This window comes from Myxine glutinosa, chromosome 9, assembly GCF_964187855.1.
Source record: "Myxine glutinosa chromosome 9, kmMyxGlut1.1, whole genome shotgun sequence".
Lineage (NCBI taxonomy): Eukaryota > Metazoa > Chordata > Myxini > Myxiniformes > Myxinidae > Myxine > Myxine glutinosa.
In genome coordinates this window covers 116756960-116773334 of record NC_136269.1, presented here as the reverse complement: position 1 = coordinate 116773334, position 16375 = coordinate 116756960, and the positions used below count along the sequence as shown (strand labels likewise).

The window sequence follows — 16375 nt, the reverse complement described above, 5'->3', positions numbered from 1 at the left end:
TTGTCTATGAAAAGGATATCTCAGAAAATTGTGGACGGATTTGGACGAAATTTGGTGGAGATGTTGGGGGTGTGACAAGGACGAATCGATTCGATTTTGGTGAAGATCTTAATATGGATTCGGATACGACAATTATTTAATGTTTAAGTGATTTTTCACCATTGAGAGATCGGGCGAAAAGCGATATACAACCTGATATTTAAAAAAAGTTATAGACGTGTTATGAATAAACTTGGGGGACGAGTTGGTTAGATGACAAGAACAAGCCGATTAGAATTTGGGGAAGATCTGGATCCGGCTCCTATAATTTTTTAGGTGATTCTTCACCATTGGGTGATCGGGCCAAAACCGATACATAGCAGGATATCTCAAAAAGTTATTGACAGATTTGGATGAAACTTGATGCACCGGTTGGGTATGTGACAAGGACAAATCGATTCGATTTTGGTGAAGATCTGAATATGGATTCGGATACGAGAATTATTTAATGTTTAGGTGATTTTTCACCATTGAGAGATCGGGCGAAAAGTGATATATATATAAAAAAAATAACCACCTTTAGAGGCCATTTTCCCCCGCAAAGCGGGGGTTGGCCTTTTTCGGGAACCGTGGTTGTTGTTTTTTGCTCCCCTTTTTGAAGCAATGTTTTACGGCCGGATGCCCTTCCTGACGCCAACCCTTTTTGCCGCCTTTTTTTTAACGACAAACAGGGAATTACCAGTGAACTGGTACTCAATTAGCCGACCTCGGAAGGATGACAGGCTGAGTCAACCCCCCTGGCGTTAATTCAGCGATCGACCGGGATTCGAACCCAGGATCCTAGGATCCTAAGCCGGCACCCTAGCCGCTAGCCCAACAACACCAACACCAATATCATATATATAACATGATATTTAAAAAAAGTTACGGATGAGTTATGAATAAACTTGGGGGACAAGTTTGTTAGGTGACAAGAACAAGCCGATTAGATTTTGGTTCAGCTCAGTCCGAATCCAGACCCGACCTATCAGTGGGATATAAAACAAACTGCTGAACCTGGTGGAGGTGTGCGCCCTACCGAGTGCCGTTTAACGGTATTGCCCGTGTTTACAAGATCATTCAAATTTCCGGGTTTAAGGATGAATAGCACAGACTGGTTGTTTCATGCTTCCTGATTTATGAATGAGTATCTTCCCAAGGTGTATGCTTGTTATATTGGGGGTGGGAATAACTAACATGCCAGTTGCTGTATACCCACCATGAATGTGACCATCTACATATTATGTATGCCAATTGGTGAATTGTTTGTCCACCTCATCCTTTTTTTTTTTTCTCTGCTCCTTGCATTCTTTCCTTTCTGTCCCCTTCTGACTTCGTCCTCCTCCTCCAAGCCTCTTCATGTTGTACTCCCTTATCCTCCCACCTAACCTCTATTTTCCCTGCTAGCCATTTCTCAAATTATTTTACCTCCCCCAACCCCCCACCCTCTCATTTGCTTGCGTAATTTTATATTTAATAGATAGATGGTCCACAACACGAGGAATGTCATTCGCATGTGTTTCCGCCCCAATAGACTTCTCTCACTTTACTGATCGTTGCCGAACACCCTCCTGTAATCGCTATTTGTTTGCGTTCTTTTGCAGAATTTCTCACTACCAGCAGAGGCTCAAGGCTTTGTTTTTCAAGAAGAAATTTGCTGAGCGGCTTGGAGAGTCCAAGCCCAAGGTGGAAGGTGAGAAGGTCACGGTGTACCTGAAGCATGCAGTTATGCTTGGGAAGTTTACATCTGCTGAGCTAATTTGGTCATGCATTGAGTAACATATAGCTTTGCCTCTCACACTAGGGATTTGCAACACTTTGCCATAAAAGGAAAGTTTGGGAGGCTGTGAAGAAAATGTAGATCTTTTTGTTCTTCATCAAATGCATTTCATGGGAGATTTGCCAGAGGCCTTTGTAACTGTAACGACAAATCAGACACGGAACCCTAAACAATGACGCATTGCCTCGTTGGCATGCTTCGACTTAACATGGTACACGAGCGCGTGTGTCGTGGCTGCATAGCGGTAAATCTCTGTCGTGACAACCAAAGAGACACAGTGTTATAAGTGACGTCAGCCACATGTCGGGTGTGTGATGCTTAGCAGCAGGCATTGCATTCCTGAGGCCTGGCGCCAGTGCGAGTTAGTGAGTGTCACAGAGAAAATCTGTGGCAGTAAACGAGGTAAAATTACCCACTGTGTACCGTCTTTGGCAACCAAAATTGAAATAAGATGAGGGTTTTTTCCCCTGTGTGTATACGTTTGTGTTGATTGTTACCCATTTGTGGATTTTCAAAAGTATGCCTGCACAGTTATTACTGCTCCAACCGTTTTCTTTCATGGCAGCTATCCTGATGGCATCACGTGAAGTGGTACGGAGCCGGCGACTGCGGCAGCTGCTCGAAGTAGTTCTCGCTTTTGGCAACTACATGAATAAGGGCCAGCGAGGGAATGCATATGGCTTCCGTATCGGCAGCCTCAACAAAATTGTCGACACCAAGTCTAGCTCAGACAGGTCGGTGCGTTGTGCCACATGAAAAAAAACTGGCATGGAATGAATATTTAATGTCATCATTGCACACCATGAATGTGATGAGAAGTAGAAATGTAAAAAATGATCATGCATTTCCTGTTTTTTTGTGGTTTTCTTGTTATGGGGGTGGGAGGGGGGGATAGGGGGGCTGGGATTTTTGGAATTTGGTCTAGGATTTTCTTTTCTTACATGATAGGTTGTGTCTGCAAAAAGATGGTTGTAGTTGGGTTGCTCCACATCCAAAACGGGAGGCATCACCAACGAGTTTATAGCTACCGAGTAGGCAAGGCTGATGTCCTCCGTTCCGTCTGCCTAGTGGTCTTCACGCGGAACTGTTCAAGAATTGTGTGCCCGATGTTAATTATCCTCCCGAGGGGAGGAGGCATCAGGTAACTGTAATAATCCATTGGTAAGACTTTAACGCCATTGTCGTCATTGACTTACATGTGTGACTGAGTGTCTGTTCTCGGGTAAGCAGCAGTGGAATTATATAAAAAGTTAGTGGCTTGAAAAAAATATATATTTTTTTCATTTAATCTTTCAAATATTTTGAATATTATTTTGTAAATCAAGAAGAGGCCAAGTAAAGAAGTAATGCGAAAAATATAATCGTAACACAAGCAAAGCAAATACGAATCTACATTGACTTGTAACCTCCATCCACCTTCAGTTATGTTTTCACCCCTGTCTGTCTGTTTGTGAACAGGACATCTCAAAAAGTTGTGGATGGATTTGGACGAAACTTGGTGGACAGGTTGCGTGTATGACATGGACAAATTGGTTAATTTTGGTGAAGATCCAGATCTGGATACAATAATTTTTCCAATTGATTCTTCACCATTGAGAGATAGGGCCAAAAACAATATATAGCAGGATATCTCAAAAAGTTGGATGAGTTGGGTAGGTGACAAGAACAAACCAATACGATTTTGCTTCGCATATCAGTGAGATACAAAACGTAAACTGCTCATCCTGGCAGAGGTTTGTGCTCTACCGAGTTCCGTTCCAGTGTTGCAATATGTTACACCATACTGTACTACGGCATACTGTGCCACATTAACATCTTTTATGCCGTAATGTGCTATAACATTCTTTACTTCCTATGGTGTTGCACTTTGCTTATGTTGTTTTCCCTTTACTGCCCTTAAATGCCTCGTGCACCTCCTCTTCTTCTTCTTCTTTCCTTGTTTGCTTACAAACTCGCATCCCATGTCCCACTGTTGTGATCTTAAAGTGCTACTTTCCTTCAAGCCGAATAGTGTGGTCTCTCCCAGGCAGCGTGCTCCACCAACATTTGAGGTCTCGTTCTAATATCAGCAATTTTCTATTCTGGTTACTGCTGCAGCTCGAGACATTGTATGCTGAACAGAAACATTCTTCTCACAGGATGTTTCTGATTACTTTGTCTCTCACTAGATATTCTCTCTTTGGTTTTGAAAGGCCCCTCCTCAGTCCCGGAGGTGACGGTGCTGTCTATTTCGAGATCTCAATTCCTCACTGTCCATTGTCTGCGTGAACCCCTCCAAGCCCAATGGAATTCCTCTCCGCAATCAACTGATGTTTGTTTGTATGGACTAGCATCCACCGGATGATGATAACTATATATATATATATATATATATATATATATATATATATATTTATATATATATATATATATATATATATATATACACATGTATTTCTTCCAGCACACATTGACTAGTCGCTCTCCATCCCAACTCTCTGTTCCTCATCTGTGACAACCGCAAGTGCCACCATTCCAGCTGGCAGGGTGCCAACTCATTAACCACTATGGCATTGCAGCTAATGCTTTCTGCCACTCTCTCGGTCTGAACCAATCGGTGAACTTCTTAATCTGCCTCTCTGGTAGCATCTCATCTTGACCTCACAATGGCTAAGTTTCTATCTAACCTCTCTCATTTCTTCTCTGACCATATTCTTGTCAATGGCCAAATATCTCTGGCTATTGTTAGGGAATGACCTCAATGCTGCAGAATTTGGCGATTCACACAGGCCAACTGGCAGGGACTGGAATATCCGCTCTCAAAAAAGGACTGGACTGTCATTTCGACAGCATCTGACATTGATTCTGCTTGGGAATAATTTCACAAAAGCATCCTCTCTCTCATCTTCCAGTTTATCACATCCCGTCTGCGGCTATACAAGCCATCCTCTTGGCCCTAGCACATGGAATTCTGTGGCAAAGCAGCTTGTTTTCTCAACATGCAATGATAATCCGACTCGTGGAATTTATTGTTCACTCCATAAGGCTCGCAAAAGTGTATGTCGATGCTTCGGCAAGGCAGAAACACATCGCCTTGTACTCATTTCAAGGCTGACATCTTCAACCATCCTCAAACCTCATTGCGTTAATCTCTGGTGTACGATCCACCTCATCCCCTCACTCACCTCATACAGTCACGTGAAAAAGTAAGTACACCCCATGCAAAGTTTTGACTTTTTCAACATATTTCAACATACAGCCATTTGATCTTCATTTCAACAATATTGATAGATAAAGGTGATATAATATAACAAATATCATGAAACATTTACATTTTGTCGTCCATTGTATAATTTAAATAAACATAAATGCAAATTCCGCATGTGGAAAAAGTAAGTACACCCCTACATTTATCACTACTTCAAACACCTAAAATTAGAATCAGGTGCACCAGCTCAGGTGCAAATGATTAGAACATCGTTGGAGAGGATCTTGGAGGAACCTGTCTTATTTAAACCTCAGACATTTAGTTTGGTTTGCTCTTTGTTCTTGAAGTGCGCGGCGTCACCATGCCTAGATCAAAAGAGCTCTCTGAGGCCTTCAGAAAGAAGGTTATAGATGCCTACGAGTCTGGGAAGGGATTTAAAAAGATCTCCAAACAATTTGAAATCGATCATTCGACTGTCCGGAAGATCATCTACAAGTGGAGAAGATTCCAAACAACTGCCAACTTGTTCAGGCCAGGCCGCCCAGCAAGTTCAGCCCGAGAGCAGACCGCAAGATGCTGAAAGAAGTCTCTAAGACCCCCAGAATGTCATCACGGGACCTACAGGTAGCTCTTGCCACTGTTGATGTCAAAGTGCACGAGTCTACCATTAGAAAGAGGCTGCACAAATTTGATCTACATGGGAGATGTGCCAGGAGGAAGCCTTTGCTGTCCAGAAAGAACATCAGGGCAAGACTAAAGTTTGCCAATGAACACCTCGGCAAAGACCAGCACTTCTGGAACAATGTGCTCTGGACAGATGAGTCAAAGGTAGAGCTATTTGGCCACAGTACCAGAAGACATGTTTGGCGAAAACCAAAGACAGCATTTGACCACAAGAACCTGATACCAACTGTAAAGCATGGTGGTGGAAATATTATGGTTTGGGGCAGCTTTGTTGCATCAGGGTCTGGGCAGCTCACCATCATAAAATCCACTATGAATTCTTCATTGTACCAGAGGGTGCTTGAGGATAATGTGAGGCCATCTGTCAGAAAGTTGAAGCTCAACCGAGGGTGGACCTTGCAACATGACAATGACCCTAAACATACCAGTAAATCCACCAAGGAATGGCTGAAAAGAAAGAAATGGAGGGTTCTGGAATGGTCAAGTCAAAGCCCGGATCAAAATCCCATCGAGATGTTGTGGGGGGATTTGAAACGAGCTGTGCATGCAAGAAACCCCTCAAACATCGCACAGCTGAAAGAATTCTGCATGGAGGAGCGGGCAAAAACTTCTCCCAGTCGATGTCGGAGACTGGTAGACAGTTATAAGAAACGCCTACTTGAGGTTGTTTCTGCCAAAGGGGGCAATACCACCTATTAGAGCCAAGGGTGTACTTACTTTATCCACGTGCGAAATTTGCATTTATGTTTATTTAAATTATACAATGGACTACCAAATGTAAATGTTTCATGATATTTGTTATATTATATCACCTTTATCTATCAATATTGTTGAAATGAAGATCAAATAGTTGTATGTTGAAATATGTTGAAAAAGTCAAAACTTTGCATGGGGTGTATTTACTTTTTCACGTGACTGTATGCAGACTCCGTTTGAGATCAGACAGAATGTCTCAACCTCTCCTCTGAATCTTGTGTACTCAACACACCCTGCTTTGTTCCAATTTTACACCTTCATACATGATCTATATTGGACTTTGTTTGCTTTTCTCACCCAGGGGAAAAAAACACGAGTTTACAAGGAACTTCAATACAGGTGGAGGTCATTGTGCCCATCAAGTCTCCACAATGGTTTCCAACCTGTAGTTGTTTGTCCTTGCTCTATCCTTATCAAGTGGTGATCATCAAGCAAGAAAGCAGCATTTGTAAAGTCTTTAGTATGACTCGGCCTGCTTTGGGCTTAAACTGCTGACCTCCCAGACTTTGAGTGGATGCTCTAACTGTTACGCCATGGACAGTATGAAATATAAAGTTCTGTCCGGCTTTGACCGGCCTGCATCGGTGACGGGTACACAGATAGCACCAATGCCTTTATGTTCTTAAATCCTGCTGTGCTGCTTTTCCTTCTCCACAGTCTGTGCTTTTTACCCTGTTTTCCTTTCGCCACTTCCCGTCTGTCTGGACGTCAACTAACATCAATCCTGTTCACAAGAAGGGTGCAAGAACAGACTCGACTACAAATCTGGTACTAGCCACTCACCTCTGGACAATAATGCTTCTTCTAAATCTCAATCCAGAGGTCAGAACTATCTCCCTGGAAATATATCAGGCATTCGCCAAAGTGGTCTACTGCCAAAACCTGTAGTAGACAAGGCCGCTCTCATACCTGGTTTTCTTACTTCTAAAACAGGTGCACTCAGTATGTTGCTATCATTGGATCTCTCTCCTCTCCCAGGAGAGACTGAAATTCCTTCAGGAAGTCTTGTCTTCATCTTCATATACATAAACGACCTTAATGATTCTTTGGAAACCCCGCTTTTTCTTTGTGCAGGTGACCACCAACATTGTGTAATGCAGTACCGCATCTCACAGATGGGCTGGCACCAGCTGCGTATCTAAGTGCTGATCTTCAATTCATTAGATATGCTTTAACAATTTAAACATGGCTTTCAATCCTGACAAATCGCAGGCTCCCGCTGTTAATCCAGAAGAATTGTAAAATGAATCCACCTATCTATTTAGATTGGTAGCCACTGCAAAATGTTCATCCCCTTGAACTTAAAGATGTCATCATCACACACAAGCTCCTCTGGGCTGACCATCGTGCAAAGTTGTCCCCAAAAACAATCTGCAGACAGGAAAGTTTCTGTTGTTTCAAGTCATTCCATCAAAATTCCAAACTATTCAGTCAACAAGATCTAACCCCTTTGTGTGTGTGTGTGTGTGTGTGTGTGTGTGTGTGTGTATAGGGTGTGTATAGGGTGTGTATAGGGTGTGTATAGGGTGTTTAAAGAAAGTAGACTTGTATGAACATTTTTTTGTAGAAAATTACAAAAGTTAGCAAGTTCAGTGATACATTGATGGAAAGCATGCACCATGCCATTTTCAAATCGCTCATTATTCTGCTTGTAATTGACATTTTCAATGAGTGCTCTGCTTCAGTTCAAACAGACTTTGATCCTTACTCTGAAATTCTCCACAATTCGTCTGCAAGTATCTGGAGTGGTAGACTGACGGTAGTCCTCCACCTCCTGCTTCAGGGCAGGCAGGGTTCGAGGTTTGTTGGCGTAAACCTAACCTTGGGCAGCACCCCAAAATAAAAAAATCCAATGGATTCAAATCTGGGCTGTGGGGCGCCCGTTCATGCCCTGTGCCCAGGCTGATGACACGATTTCCAAACAGCTGGTGGAGCAAGTCGATGGTTTCACCTGCAGTGTGCAGAGAGGTACCATCCTGCATGAGCAATGCAAATCTGAGTTGGTTTGGAGACGGTAGTTGAGCGAGATCAGCATGGAATCAGCGTAAGACCTCGCAGTACCGCTCTCTGTTGACTGTCACCGTCTTACCATTGGTGTCCTCGAACCTATATGGTCCCAGCATACCCGATCTAACATTCAATTCACAGAAGCAAGTGGACTTGGGGCCCTCGAGAGACGTCTCAGACACCAACTCAGGAGGCTCAGCACACTTGGAGATGTTGTGATTGTTGATAGCGCCATGCAAATGGAATTGTGCTTCATCACTGAACCACAAGGAGTTGATCCAATTTGGGTACCTTTCCATTCGGTCACTGAACCAATTACACATTGTTACTCATCTTGCCATGTCATTCAGAGTTAGTGTATACCTTACAGATATGAGGTAGGGGTAGAGAGCTTACGTTCAGAAGTGAAAATGCGCCACACAGATGAGGCTGAGATCGCCAGTTCTCGGAAACGCTGATGGTGGGATTTCTTCGGACTTTCAATAGCAGAATCTCTCACAAGATCAATGTTCCCTTGATCCGTGGTAGCACTTGGTGGGTGGCCACTGTTGCCTTTAACTTTACCTTTTTGCTAACAGGTTCTGCAGCTTTTGCTGTTATGGAATTTGACCTGTGCCTTGCTGCCTCAACAAGTTAGGCAGGTCAATTTTTATTTAACCAAGTTACGATGGTCACAAATGAACGATTTGGCAGTTTGTCATCCTGACGAGCCGAAAGTAGGGGAGAAATCTGGATCGTCAGCTCTGCTTTCATTTATTTGTGACCATCAATCTCAGTCTTCAAAGACCTGAGTGCCACACAGAGGCCATCCTAGTTTTGGAGATGAGGTGTTGATACAATTTATGCACATGATATAATGTTAAAAACAAACAACAACAAAAAACAACAAATATATACTGTATATACAGTGTATATATATACAACAACAACATGCATTTTAAAGGCCATTTTCCCTGCTTGAGCGGGGGTTAGCCTTGCGGTCCCCATGACAATCTTCTCCATTTTGCCCTATTTTCTGCATCTCTCCTTGTTAACCCCCTTGCCCACATTTCTTCTTCCACCATCTTTAGCCAAGTCTTTCTCGGTCTTCCCCGTCCTCTGCTTCCTTCTACATTCATTTCCACCACTCTTCTCAACCAGTCACTTTCATCCTTCCTCAACACATGACCAAACCATCTCAACCTGTTCCTCTTCACAGCATCAATCACAGGCTCTATTCCCATCATCTTTCGCAATTCATCATTTGTCTTCCTCTCTCTCAACGATACCTGGTGTTGGGCTAGCGGCTAGGGTGCCGGCTTAGGATACCTAGGATCCTGGGTTCCAATCCCGGTCGATCGCTGAATTAACGCCAGGGGGGTTGACTCAGCCTGTCATCCTTCCGAGGTCGGCTAATTGAGTACCAGTTCACTGGTAATTCTCTGTTTGTCGTTAAAGGCGGCAAAAAGGGTTGGCGTCAGGAAGGGCATCCGGCCGTAAAACATTGCTTCAAAAAGGGGACCGAAAAACAACAACAACCACGGTCCCCGAAAAAGGCCAACCCCTGCTTTGCGGGGAAAAATGGCCTCTAAAGGTGGTTTTTTCTCTCAACGATACTCCGCACATCCGTCGAACCATTCGCATTTCCACTCTTTCCAACCTTCGTTGCTCCTCTACATTCATTACCCATGTCTCGCTCCCATAAATCATAACACTTCTCACACATGCAGCATACACCTTTCCCTTCAGCTTCAACGACACTCCCCTCATCATCAGCACGCCACTCAGTTCCCGAAACTTCTTCCATCCACATCTCACTCGAGCAACCGTTGCCGAGTCTGATCCACCTTCTCCATTCAGCATGTCTCCGAGGGAGCAAAATGTTTTCACACCTTCCAGCTTCATGCCGTCTCCAAGATCCAACTCAACATTTCCTCCATCTGCAGCTCCCTCTGTGCACACCTTACATTTGAATGTAGCTGCCACACTGGTTAATGACCCTCTCAGACCACTACATTTTTGATGAACCCACTCAGCGCACATTGTACATTGAATGGAGTTCACTCCAACACCCTTCCTACACACAGCACAGGGCCACTTCCCAGTTCTGTCCACCTCACCACATGCTTTACCACTTGCCATCACCTTCGTCTTTCCGATATTCACCTTCAGACCTTTTGTCTCTATACATTCCTTCCACGTGTTCATCTTTTCCTTCAGTCCATCCATACTTTCCGCAATCAACACCAGATCAGCTGCATACAACAACTCCCACGGTAAACCCTCCTTTACGTTCTGAGCCAGCACCTCCATCACAGCTACAGTAGTGGACTCAGTACCGACCCCTGATGCACTCCCACCTTCACCTCAAACTCACCACTGTTCCCGTCCTTCGTCCTTACAGCTGTGCGCGTTCTTTTGTACATTGCCATCACTACTCTGATCAACCATTCCTCCACTCCTAACTTCCTCAATGCCCATGTCAATACTTTGCGTGGTACCCTCTCGAATGCTTTCTCCAGATCAACAAACCCAAGAAACAACTTCTTCCTCTTCTCCATGTACTTCTCCTGCAACTGCCTCACAATGAAAAGCGCGTCTGTCGTTCCTCTTCCTGGCATGAATCCAAACTGCATTTCGTCGATCTTCACTTTCTTCCTTAGCCTCCTCTCCAACACCCTTTCCAATACCTTCATTCCATGCTCCAATAACTTTATCGCTCGGTACGAGCCACACTCCAGAGGGTCACCTTTCCCCTTGTATAGAGGGACGAGGGTACTCAGTTCCCAAGCCACTGGAATGCGGCCTTCTTTCACCACCAGATTACAGATCTCTGTCATTCTCTTCACACCCCAACTTCCTGCTGCCTTCAACATATCTCCCACAACTCCCGTCGGCCCTCCCGCTTTTCTACCCTTCATTGCTTTTATCGCTTCCTCAACTTCCTTCTCAGTTATCTTCTCTGCCGGTCCTAAAACTGGGTTACTCTCTATGTTTCCATCCCATTCATTCTCTGTATTCAACAGCATTTCCATATATCTTTTCCATGTTCCTTTAATTCCATCTGGGTCGACAACGATTTGTCCCACTTCATCCTTCAAGCAACTCACCCCCATCACATCACACCTCTCTTTCGCTATCTGCTTTGCAATCCTGAATACTGCTTTCTGACCCTCTTCCGAATCCAAGCGTTCTCCGAACATTTTCCTACATGCCTCCTGCGCCTTTGCTACCTCTTTCTTTGCAGCCTTCCTGGCTGCCTTATAACTTTCATGCTCTGCTGTTTCTGCTCCCGTACCCTTCGCCTTCTGCCACTCCTTGAACTTCTTCCTCTTCTCGTCAATCCTCTTTCCAACTTCATCATCCCACCACCATGTTTCCGAGTGCCTCGGTGGTCCATTTGTCCATCCACATACCTCACCAACGGCTCCCAACAGACTAGCTTTTATCGACATCCAACCACTTTCAAGCTCAACCACATCATCCTCGACCCTACTCAGCCTCTCTTTTAATGCCTCCCTTACTGTCACCTCTTTCAACCTCCACACCTTCATTCTCGGTTGGTACTTCACCCGCCGAGCTCTCCTCGCACCTTTCACCCTTACGTCGCAGACAACCAAGTGGTGCTGTGAAACAGCCTCCTCCCCCGGGATCACCTTTGTGTCCCGGAGGTGCCCCCTATCTCGCCTACGCACCATCAGGTAGTCAACGGTTGTCGTCGACCCACCTGACGTGTATGTAACAAGCTTATTATCTTATGTATGTAACAAGTCAAGGGAAAAATAAAATGAAAATAAACCCCTTCAGCCGGCACTTAGCTTGGTGCCCCAAAGAGTACTTTCAGGAGCTTGGCGGCTGTTGAAACTGGGGTAGCCACTTATGCGGGAAGTGGTCCAAAATGGCGATGTAGAACACCGTGCGTCGAAGACACAACAAGCGTGAGGCGAGTAGATTAGACGGCCTCCTTTCGATTCTCTACCGTCAAGTCCAAGGCGGCCTTCAGCTTCCAAGAGCCCAGCAGTTGTCCAAAACCTCGTGTGAGGAAATGTGGTATCTGTCCGTCGTCTTGTCCACCGTCCACACGCGGCTCCAAGCTCCGGCGCGAGGAAGCCCTCCGTCCGCTCGCACGCTTCGCCAGGCCCCGATGCTATACAGTGTATATATATACAGTATATATATATATATTATATATATAATATATATATATATATATATATATATATATATATATATATATATATATATATATATATATATATATATATATATACACATACATACATATATAATATATATATATATATATATACAGTGGTACCTCGGCTTACGAGTTTAATCCGTTCCGTGACGGAGCTCGTAAGCCAAATCGCTCGTAAGTCAAAGCAAATTTTCCCATTCAAATGCATTGAAATGCTATTAATCCGTTCCAGCCTCAAAAAAAAAACACCAATTTTTTTTGTTAGGTGCTTTTAAATAACAAAAATGTACTTTATAAATAACAAATAATGTATAAACAAGCACGACCTCGTATATACTGTACATAATACAAGAGAATGTAAAGAAATAAACTGGTTTTATTAAGCAGAGGAGAAGAGCATGCCAGGTGAGGTGTGCGTGTTGTCGACTTGGCGAGGCAGTACGATCGTACTCCTTCTACGATATGTACGATTTTGAAGCAGAAGGAGTCCATAAAGGCTATAACGCCAGCCAAGGGCGTTACGATTATTTCAAAGCTCCGGACCTCTATCCATGAAGATATGGAGAAGTTGTTGTTTGTGTGGTTGAAGGAGAAGCAGCTCGCAGGAGATACCGTGACCGAGAGCATCATGTGTTTGAAAAGATTGAAACTCGGATATCGAGCACGGACCACGAGGTGTTTTTTCTTTTTTCTTAATCTCGGTTTCAGTGAACTTTTGCTCTGTGCTCACGTGTACTGTACCTGTACCTGTAATGGTACGTCAGAGGATGGCACCTGTTGTCATCATATTAAGTGCAAGATGTTCTGCATCGTAAGTTGGTACACCGTGGTCTTTCGGCGGTGTTTAAGCCGGCCGTCTTGGCTTCTGTCACCATTGGCATTGAGTCTTTCGATGTAGGTAGGTCGTTGTGTGCCGGTGCCTTGGCCGAATTCCTTCATTGCTGCATTGTTAGCTCACCTGGTTTTTTATACCACATCTTTGGTTATCGGACCAGCGAATGACGTCATCTCCAAAGTATGGCTTATTCTCACTTGTCTTGGACGATCTTCTACTTCTAGCCTTCCACCGTGCATTTGGTGTCCACTGTACTTACTGTACAGTGCCTGGTAAAATTGATGTAATGGGTTTTTGACCGTCAACGCCATGAACCGTCATGAACCGTCAACGCCATGAACCGCTAACACTCAAAAGCCCATTTATCGCGCCTTATAAAGCAAAACGCAAACCGAAAGCCATGCCTCTCAAGCGAGGCGTGCTTCCGTGGTCACGTGATCCACAGGTGTAGCTCATTATACCCGCACGCGCGACACGCTTTGGCGGTCACGTGACCAGCCACTCTGGAGGCGGGGATCCCCGCCGATGACGTCACCGGCTGGAGCAAGGAGATTCCTCGCTCATGTATTTCGACGATTGCGTGTTTTATATCCAAGCAGAGATGCTTTCACGGCAAGATAACCACGTGACCGGAACCGGAAGCCACAACCGGAAAATTCAAAAAAATAAATTTTTTGAGCTCGTACATCGGATCTCGGCTCGTATCCCAAAGCAACAAACCGCCCGAGCGACGGCTCGTATCCCGAAAAACTCGTACGTTGGGGCACTCGTAAGCCGAGGTACCACTGTATATATATATATATATATATATATATATATATATATATATATATATATATATATATATATATATATATATATATATATATATATATATATATATATATATATATATATATATATATATATTGTTACAGACGCGGTTGTGGATGTTGGTTTACCGAGCGGTTTGGTATGACCGCGTCTGCACAGTTTACCCGATTATACTCGAACGTTGGCCGAGTCGCGCTATGCTAAATCAATTACGGAAAGGACACAACGGCTGGATTAAATGACACGACACCAGGGGTACAGTTCTCAAGACCTCCGGAGGAGGTTATAATAGTTCGGAACGTTAGATTACAAGGACAAGAGAGACAGCATAGAAAGGTAGGCACTTAATCACGGTCTTATAGTAACCCCGACAGACCACAGATAAACAGGACAAAACTGACTCACACAGGGATTGATGGCAAGGAAGGGCAGGTAGTCGAGGCTCAAGGTGCACCTTGAGCTCAGGGGCAGAATCGACCCGGTCCGGTCCAAAGATGCGGGAGGTCTCTCTCAGCGCTAGGAGGTGACGTTCTTTCTCCAAGCTGGGGGCGCATCTGACGTCACGTCCGGTAAGTCGCTGCGTATATCCGGCGGGGAGTGACACGCCCTCGGCTCGTTAGCTCCGCCCCAGATGGAATCGGCCCGCCGCTTCTTATTGGGTGCTGGGGGTTACCGGGCTCCGCCCTTGACGAGGAGCTGACAGCCAGCCCCTTCGTGGTAACCTGGAGGTAACCTGGAGCACATGGGCAATGGCGGCTAACCGAGCCGGAGTGAGGACGCACACTCCCCGCGCGCTGTTGTTGTAGTTGTTGTTGTTGTTGTTGTTGTTGGTTCATGGGGAAGATGGGAGGAGGTATGGGGAGGTCCTAAACTCACTACTGGTGCCATACAATCACATTCTGGTGCAACGAAGAGTCAGAATTAATGGAAACGAGTCCTTAACTGACATAGACTAAGAATAACTAGCAAGATGTCCGAAAGTTGTCTAACGTGAGATGCGGTGGACCTGGGCACGACATTTAATGGGGGAAAAAGGGGAAGGTCGGTTCTACAGAGTGTTGTTTACAGACAATGGGACTAGGGAATGGGGGATTGGGGATAGTTGGGGAGTATTGGGGAAATAGGGGAATATTTACAAGCGGATATGGAGGCCAAATCCCATATCCGCAACAATATATATATATATATATATATATATATATATATATATATATATATATATATATATATATATATATATATATATATAATATATATATATATATATATATATATAACACAGTTTGTGTGTGTGTGTAATGTTACCGATAGACTCCTAAACGGAGAGGCTTACGTGCTTGATTTGATATTTGGCATAGACATGGCCATTGCGCCTGGGACGAACATGGCCGAACTCAAAATATTTGACAATCCATATTTTTTATTCATATTTACCTCAGCGCATTTCAGCGCACGGGATCAACGGAATCAGAGCAGGTGGGCGCTGATTCGCTCAGAGCGATCACGTGATGACGCTATGACGCTATGAACGCTATGACGCTATGACGCTATGAAAAAAAAAATCGCTATGAACGCTATGATGCTATGAAACGCTATGAAACGCTATGAACGATATGACGCTATGAAAAAAAAAATCGCTATGACGCTATGAAAAAAAAAATCGCTATGAGGCTTTGAAACGCTTTGAAACGCTATGAACGCTATGACGCTATGAAAAAAAAAATCGCTCGCTTTACCAAGGGTCTCGCTCTCCCCCCGTTCCCCTCCCCTTCCCCCGCCCAGCAATGCCGGGTACTTCTGCTAGTATGTATATATATATATATATATATATATATATATATATATATATATAATATATATATATATATATATATATATATATATATATACACACACACACACACACACACACACACACACACACACACACACACACACACACAGACTTGGCATTTAATATGGAATTTTTTTTTTTTCTTGACGGGTTTACTTTCTTAACTCAGTATATCAATCTGGTGAGTTTCTTTTACACTTTGGTGATTTATTTGTTGAAAGAACCATGTCACTGATTGTCTGTCCCAGCAAGAAGTCAACAACAGGATTATATCACAGGTGGCA

At 44.0% G+C, this 16375-nt stretch overlaps 1 protein-coding gene across 1 annotated transcript in view; it reads left to right on the top strand.

Moving 5' to 3' along the window:
• The window catches only part of LOC137435052 (disheveled-associated activator of morphogenesis 2), a 320317-nt gene that overhangs the window by 258542 nt on the left and 45400 nt on the right, over nucleotides 1-16375 (top strand). Inside the window, exons 20-21 of the mRNA XM_068128440.2 lie at nucleotides 1623-1711; nucleotides 2364-2532. Of these exons, the coding sequence (XP_067984541.1) occupies nucleotides 1623-1711; nucleotides 2364-2532 (258 nt within the window). The remainder of the gene's footprint in view (nucleotides 1-1622; nucleotides 1712-2363; nucleotides 2533-16375) is intronic.